The 8,401-nt window shown below is 44.1% G+C and overlaps 1 protein-coding gene across 4 annotated transcripts in view; it reads left to right on the forward strand.

Annotated features, from left to right (window-relative positions):
• LOC137603498 (striatin-like) overlaps nt 1-8,361 on the forward strand; it is a 29,601-nt gene extending 21,240 nt beyond the window's left edge. For 3 of the 4 annotated variants that reach the window (XM_068327026.1, XM_068327028.1, XM_068327029.1), the window contains 10 exons: nt 124-234; nt 1,424-1,567; nt 1,655-1,791; nt 4,248-4,423; nt 4,919-4,966; nt 5,048-5,169; nt 5,258-5,425; nt 5,513-5,653; nt 6,118-6,306; nt 6,849-8,361. In XM_068327026.1, coding sequence (XP_068183127.1) covers nt 124-234; nt 1,424-1,567; nt 1,655-1,791; nt 4,248-4,423; nt 4,919-4,966; nt 5,048-5,169; nt 5,258-5,425; nt 5,513-5,653; nt 6,118-6,306; nt 6,849-7,018 — 1,406 coding nt within the window. In that variant the 3' untranslated portion in view covers nt 7,019-8,361. The remainder of the gene's footprint in view (nt 1-123; nt 235-1,423; nt 1,568-1,654; nt 1,792-4,247; nt 4,424-4,918; nt 4,967-5,047; nt 5,170-5,257; nt 5,426-5,512; nt 5,654-6,117; nt 6,307-6,848) is intronic. The other variant, XM_068327027.1, reaches the window with a different exon arrangement.
• Nucleotides 8,362-8,401: the final 40 nt, after the last annotated feature.

Below are 8,401 nucleotides of genomic sequence, written 5' to 3' on the forward strand. Positions count from 1 at the left end.
TCAATCAAGCCAGATAATGAACAGACAACCACGCTGTGTGGAACCAGCCTCAGAGTGCAGGCGTCCGTCCACAGGGGCAGTTCCTCAACCGCCTCTCGGTCTGGTTTTGTTCCCCCTATGTAGAAAAGGACGAGCAAGGTCCCATTTCTGAGGCCTGGGACGTGGACCCGGGCTTGATAACCAAACTCAAGGAGCAGTACAAAAAGGAGCGCAAGGGGAAAAAGGGGGTGAAGAGTAAGTCCTGTCAGGCGTTGATGCCTCCCTCCTTCTCTCTCTGTAGAGCCTGACTTTAAGCCAGAAAACCTTCAATCAGAACAGAACATCTTCTGTTTTTTCTCATCTCCTTCTTTAGCTGCTCCTTGCTACGCCGGCTATTTGGCATTGTTCTGTCCTTTTTGACTATCATTTCACACCTCTGTCTTCTAGTGAATGTACTAAACATGCAAAAATCTGTCACCTTTTATTTTTCCATCCAAACAAACCTTAATGCTTGATGCATGCTTTTCTGCCCTGTCTCAATGTTTTAATTTTGGAGTACTTCAACGTCTCTTCCAACCCGTCAGACATCAGAGTTGAATGTGACACGTAGCCTCAATGACAGTCCATCCTTGTCCTGTCTGGTCCAGCATCGGTGTCCTGTCATACTAACACAGTCATCACCACCTTCATACTTATCTGTCAGCCATGTTGATAATGCAGTACTAAATCAGTTCTCTGCTGTTGTGAGTAGAAAAGCCATTTTTTTAGTGGATTAATGAAGTGACTCAGCTGAATAGCTGAATACTCAGTATGGCCCACGTGTAACCACACTCAGTGGATGAGAGCACTCAGATTTCAGTTTATGAGGCTTAAACATCGGCTGTTTGCCCGTTTCTCTCATTGAATCATGAGATCAACAACTCTCACCTCAGTCTATTCTCGGTCTGATTGCGCCTCCACTTTTTACACCCTTTCCAATTTACCTCCACTCTGTCGGCGGGTTGTTGCTATATTAGGTGCGTGGAGAAAATTATTTGTCGGGGATTCTCATTTCCCATACTATCGTTTTCCTTTTTGCAATTAAAATACAAACCACCAAATTGGTTCGGTAACTGATTGGACTCATACTGAGACCTCACAGCATCCAGCTACATGTTGTATTCCTCTTTCCACACAGCCCAGACTTACAAAAGAATGTGCCTCTATACCTTTTCTGCATCTTCAGTTCATCTAGAAAAAAACTCTGATGCTACTTCCCTTCATTTTCTCTGCTTTTGCATTTTTATTATTTATTAATTTTCTTCCCTTTCAGAGCTGTTTTCCTGCCGCATTTATGCAACGATCTCTTTTCAGCTCATACTTTTTCAAAACTATTTTTTAAAAATTATTTTTCTTTATTTCCTCTGATCTCCGTCAGTGTTTAACACCTTTGACTTGTTAACAGGACCAAATCGGTCAAAACTGCAGGACATGCTGGCTAACTTGAGAGATTCAGAGGAGTTGTCCCACATGCAGCCCCCATCCATCCCTCAGTCCCGGCCAAACCCGGTCCGCTTCAGCGAGCACGAAGGGAACCGAACAGATGAAGGTGCTCAAGCATAAATACAGTAGGAAGTAGAACTCGAGTGCTGGACTGTGCTGAAAGTGTTTACATATTTATCCGTTCTTCCTCCAGTCGAGGCACTGACTTTCCCACCCACCTCAGGGAAGTCGTTCATTATGGGCGCCGATGAAGCCATGGAGAGCGAGCTGGGACTGGGGGAGCTTGCTGGACTCACAGTGGCCAATGAGGCAGACAGCCTGGCGTACGACGTGAGTAGGAAGCTCCTCAGTGGAGTCTCAAGCATCACAGTTCTCCTGGAGAAGATGTCTGCTGTTCATGTTATCATTAGAGCTGCGGATTCCTGCTGTAATATTCAGCGCCATGAGTTGCATCATGTACTTCACATGTGCAGTTTTTCTCACACAGCCAGTAGAGTACCAGGGTGACGGCTCTCATGTGCTGCAGTAAATACAGTGGTATGAAAAAGTTTGGGCACCCCTTATAATTTTCCAGTGTTTCCTTTATGAATCACTGGTGGTTTGGATCTGGCTATTCCAGAACATTGTACTTGTTCCTCTGCATGAATGCCTTAGTAGAATTTAAACAGTGTTTATGATTGCTGTCTTGTTGATGTATCCAGCCCCAGTGTAAATTCAGCTTTGTTGTTTGCAAGTATCTGCTGATACTGACTGCTGTCCATGCGACCTACAACGTTAACAAGATTACCAGTACCTGCACTGGACACACAGCCCCACAGCATGATGGAACCACCACCAAATTTTACTGTGGGTAGCAGGTGTTTGTTTTGGAACACTGTTTATTTCATCTGCCATGTGTACCGCCCCTTGTTATGTCCAAATAACTCAATTTTAGTTCCATCAATCCAGAGGACTTCATTCCAAAATGAACCTGGCTTGTCCAAATGTGCTTTAGCATACCTCAAGCAACTCTGTTTGTGGCATGGGTGTAGACAAAGCTTCTTCTGCATCGCTCTTCCATAGACCATCCCTTTGTGCAAAGTGCATTGAATAGTTGAACAATGCACAGTGACACCATCTGCAGCAAGATCATGTTGTAGATCTTTGGAGCTGGTCTGTGGGACGACTTTGACTGTTTCACCATCCGTTGACTCTACTTTTTCTTGGCCTGCCACCCCAGACCCTAACTAGAAATGTACCTATGTTCTTCTATTTCCTCACTACATTCCTTACAGTGGAAACTGAAAGCTGAAATGTTCAAGCTACTTTTCTTTCAAGCCTCCTTTAAACCATGATGTTGAACAGTCTTTGCTTTCAGGTCATTTGACAGTTGTTTTGAGGCTCCCTTGTTGTCACTCTTTAGAGAAAATGCAGAGGGCAACAGCTTACAACTGGCCACCATAAATACCCTTTCTCATGATTGGCTTAACCTTTGTATGTAGGTCAAGGGGTCAATGAGCTTACTAAACAAATTTTGTGTTCCAATAATTAGTGCTAAAGGTATTCAAATCAATAAAACAACAATTGTGCCCGAATTGATGCACCTGCCTACTTTAGTTTAAATGATTATTGCACACTTTATGTAAATCCTGTAAATTTAATTTCACTTCTCAAATATTACTCAAGGGGCGGCAGTGGTTCAGTGGTGCGAGGTGTCAGCTCACCTCACAGCCACTGCCGAGGTGCCCCTGAGCAAGGTGCCATCCCCATTACAAGCTGCTCATTTGGGGCGCACCTCGAAGTCGTGATCCGTCACTCTGCCTCCCGTCCGTCACTGTATAGTGTTTGTTGTGTTCAGGGGCCTGTACACAACAATGTATATATATGCATGTAACTGCATGTACGAGTGTAAAGACTTTCTTTCTTTCTACTCAGTTTGTCTGCTATGATATATTTTACTGAAATGTTGATCCAAACAACCAGTTATTTATAAAGGAAATCTGGAAAATTATCAGGGGTGCCCAAACTTTTTCACACCACTGTATAAAGCTGTAAACTGAGCACCTGCGTAGACTGGTGTGTGTTTTTCAAAGACAAACTGATCGCAATACAAAGAGCCTGACTTTCCAAACATAGCTGACATCACCCCGATACACGAACACGAAACTTGTCTCCTCTCAGACACACTTCCTTATGTGTAGTTACCATGGAAACATAGTTTAGCCTCTGAAGTCTGGTCATCTTCTCCAACTCATTTAAACGTTATATGTGGCGCTGTCAGGGCAACATGTCATCAGATGAGTCTCGTTTGAATGAAGCTGCCAAACGTTTCATCAATCCATCTAAACTTTGCTCATTACCTCCATCACAAACTACGTGAGGAGGGAGATACGAGAGTCGGACTTTCGTCACACAGTTGTAGATGCCTTTTCTATTTAGTAATTTGAAGCTATCTCTAACATCTCTAATGTTTATTCGTTTCCATTGTGACAAGTTTGGTTCATTTGTCAGTGTGATTTTTCCCGGATCGACGTTTCTGGATCATAACTCACAAAATGTTGACTATTCTCTATGAAACATTAGTCACACATTTCCCTGTACTGGAAAAGTGTATTTTTGTATTTTGGAAATTTTAAGTGTTTTATTTATTTTACATTTCTTTCTAAGATATGCAGTTAAGAAGAATTTTATTTTCGGAGCGCAACTTAAACACGGACATCTGATTGGCTTTCTTCAGTGAGACGCACACACGACGGGGATTTCATGCTTGTTGGACTTTGAGTTTTCATTAAATGTCTTCTCCTCAGATTGGCAATAATAAAGACGCCATGAGGAAAACATGGAACCCCAAATTCACCCTGCGGAGCCATTTTGATGGGATACGTGCTCTGGCCTTCCACCCTGTGGAGCCGGTCCTCGTCACCGCCTCAGAGGACCACACACTGAAGATGTGGAATCTGCAAAAGACTGCTCCTGCCAAAAAGTAGGGACACTAACCCCCCCCTAAGCATTTCAGGCTCTTTGTATCAAGGATTCCTTCTCTGGTCAGAAACATAGCTCGAGCGTATGTCTATTCCTCCTTATTAAGTTTTTTTTAAAAACTCATTCTTTTTGATTCTATCGCTTTGAACAGCCTGTTCTCTATTTTTAAAAGGATGTCTTTGTTACTTCGATTCAGCAGCAGGAACATGTTCCTATGTGATAAAGAACTGACAACACTCTGCGCCACAACACTCAATGTGTCCGTCACAACTCAGCCACCCACACACAGTCTGTAGGTTTGGGATGTGTCTATTTCTAGTCATTTCAGAGTCAAGAATGTTGAGAATAAGATGCCATAAATTTATCTCTGCTGTAACAGTAAATATAAAATGCATTTAAAACTCAGTTTCACTTTCACACCAATAATTTGGACCTTTATCGAGATTACTTGGGTTTGATTTTGTGCATTCATGACTGAACATGTGTTTCTCCACAGGAGTGCGTCTTTAGACGTGGAACCCATTTACACTTTCAGGGCTCACAGGTAAAAACGCTGCACATAATTGAAGGATTTTTATGTTTTAATGTTGAAGGTTTTGATGGTGTGTCGGTGTTTGAACCACAGGGGGGCTGTGCTGAGCGTGGTGATGAGCAGCTCAGGGGAGCAGTGTTTCAGTGGAGGGGTTGACGGGTCCGTCCAGTGCTGGAACATGCCTAACCCCAACATCGACCCCTACGACTCTTACGGTAGCAGCGTTGTGCGTTTGGTGTGTGTCTGAAGACGTTTGTGTCCCAGCGGGTAGCTGATCTGTGGGGCTTCGTGTTCTTCTTTCAGACCCATCGATGCTGCGTGGGGAGTTGTGTGGACACACGGATTCAGTTTGGGGTTTAGTGTACAGCAGTGCAAACCAGCGCCTCCTGTCCTGCTCTGCAGATGGGACGGTGAGGCTGTGGGACGCCAACACCACCTCTCCTGCGCTCGCAGTATTCAACGAGGACAAAAGTAGGGACTTGAAACAATCATGACTGCCCTCTGAAGTATTTTTCTTAACAGAATAGTTAACAGTGATGTTTCTGTCTTCCTTTCTAGAGCTAGGAATTCCCTCTTCAGTGGACCTGGTGTGCAGTGACCCCGCCCACCTGGTCACGTCCTTCACCAATGGGCAGATTGGTCTCTTCAACATGGAGACCCGCCAGCTGGTCCTGAGTATGGAAACCAACATGGATCCAGGTGTGAAACCCGCGTGTGGAACGCTCCAGCGGCTGAAAGCTATGATGCATGAATTCAGTCATAAGCATGATGTTGTTTGGTTGTGGCTCTTGAGTACCATCCAGTGGCAGCAGTATGAAAGTAAACAAGCACGTGTTCTCATCCGCAGTCTCCATTGTTGTTTTGTTTTCATTCTTTTTTTTATTTAGGTTTATTTTACCCATATTTTTTGTACTTTGTTTTGGAGTTAGAGTTACAGATTCACTACCAGTATCTGCTGGTCACTGATCTCATCCAGTGATTTTTAATGATGGTGAATATATGTGTCTGGGTTAAAGTAGTCAAGCAAAGTTCTCGTGTCTCCATAGAGGACAGACTTCGTCTGAGGTTTGAGATGTTATTTAATATTAAACATCCATGATGTTTCTTCTCAATTGTCTCTCCTGCTGTGTGACGTCTAACAATTCTCGTCTGTCGTTGACCAGGAGCCCCCTGTCAGATCAACAAGGTCCTCAGCCACCCGACTCTCCCCATCACCATCACCGCCCAGGAGGACAAGCACATCAAGTTCTTTGACAACAACAGTGGGAAGCTGATTCACTCCATGGTGGCCCATCTAGATGCTGTCACGAGCTTAGCTGTAGACCCTAATGGTCTTTATCTCATGTCAGGCAGTGAGTACCTCCAGTCTGTTGACTGTCTGTGTCCAACATGCTCCAGCTTTTCACCTGACTTCACCACAGGGTCTGTTACAACATTGTGTCCTGTAACATCAGAGATAATGTCTGCAGTAAAATCTCTACAAGATCTAAAAATGCTCACAGCCTCATCTGGATCAAAAGATTCTGGATCTGGTGATTTCACCCGAATAATGATAATAATGATACTAACGTGATTCCAAATTCTAGCAGCAGGAACCAGGAGTCACATTATGAACCTCAGCCCATCAGCAGATTAATGGTTGTTGGTGATTTATGCATGATTGTAATGTTATAGATTAATTCCAAGTCTTGATGCGATGGATTTTCCAGACTCGTCTGCTCCAGGTCCTTCTGTACATCCATACATAATGAGGAACGTTCCCATTTCCTCAGAATCCTATTTCAGGACACTAACATGCTGAGCATGAATTTAAACTCCAGTCTGTTCATCAGGGCTAATTTGAAGGTTCCAGCCCACGCTGATTATTCCATCCCACTTCTTATCTGTTCTGCAGGTCATGACTGCTCCATCCGTCTGTGGAACCTGGAGAGTAAAACCTGCATCCAGGAGTTCACGGCACACAGAAAGAAGTTCGAGGAGTCTATCCACGATGTGGCGTTTCATCCCTCTAAATGTTACATCGCCAGTGCCGGGGCTGATGCTCTCGCCAAAGTGTTTGTATGATGTGGAACTACTTCTCTCCCGGAGGCCCCGCGTTCTGACTCCGCCTCCTGTGTTTGTGAACCAATAGAGACACAGAAGGGGAAGGACCTTCAGTCGTGAATCCAGTTCCACCTCTCAGAGCCCGCTGTTTAACGCGGGGCTGGTGGGCTATCTGGTCGGGTCGTGACTCAGCTTACAGACAGTCAGCAGGGAGGACAGTCTGGAGAGAACTTCTCTATTGGCCCTCATCTATCATCCAGGCAGGCCTGGGTGTGATGCCCCCCCCCCTCCGCCCCCAGACAGAGTCAGACTTAACCTCCATTGCTAGGAGGCTCAGGACAAGTGTTAAAGCGTGTGGAGTGGAGAAGTGAGGTGTCGGGCCGAACTTCATCCCCTTAACTTCTCCTCGCTCATTCAACATCCCTGCGGCCCCCAGCCTTCACTTTTAGACACCCCCTTCTGGGCCCTTTACTCCGAGTCAGGTTTGAATTGTTTCGGCCCTGAAGACCTGCTGGAGCCGTCATGGAAGCCTCTTCTCTGCTCCTCACTTTGACTCTGCTTGCCAGCCTGCCTTTATTTTCCTTTTTAACAAACGTATAGACAAATGTGCCTTTGCTTTAAAAAGGTCTTGAAAATGTTATTTTAACAAGCTCGTTTTTGGGAACAGGAGGGGGGGACATAGGGAGGGAGGGGACAGCGTACAAATGGAGCTGGTTGTCACAATGTTGTTGATTTTAACATTGGTTGTAAAGTTACAAATGCTTATAATAAACAAAATATATATTCAGTCTTAAAATTTAATGTGCAGCGTGAGTTTGAGTGTTCCTATTTTGAGACGTGGGGTTGGGGAATCAGTTTTGTGCATTCAGGTAGTGATGAAGACCGTGAAATATAATACCTGTCTATTAGATTCAAGTTAATGTAGACTTAAAAGATAAGCTTAAAAACACGTGTCACATGTAAACCACCTTGGTTATATAATTAGAACTCAAACTTGGTTCTAGGTGTCAAATTTAGGGTTTTAACGGATTTTGGCCAGTTTGCGTTTGTTTGAGCTGAATGGTTTGTGTGTAGTTTTTCCCCCAACTGTGTGGACATGCTCGACTACAGTGTGACGATCACGTCCAGATATTTACAGTAGTCAGTTGTTTAGCAGGAAGTCAGTGCAGTGCTGTAGGATTGTGTGGAAAAATACACTGAGGTCACACAAATGTCCTGCAAATTCCACTTAACTGTAAACTGATCCTGGGTTAAAATCAATCAAAATGTTGTACAGGTAGAGTACAGCTTCAGATGAGCCATTTTCTCAGTCACTGGTTTGTATATGAAAGTATGTTCAAAATAAAACTGCTGTAAAATCGAAACTGGACTCTGGTGTTGGTCATTAAACATGAAAACTTTCTG

This window comes from Antennarius striatus, chromosome 11 (assembly GCF_040054535.1).
Source record: "Antennarius striatus isolate MH-2024 chromosome 11, ASM4005453v1, whole genome shotgun sequence".
Classification (NCBI taxonomy): Eukaryota; Metazoa; Chordata; class Actinopteri; order Lophiiformes; family Antennariidae; genus Antennarius; species Antennarius striatus.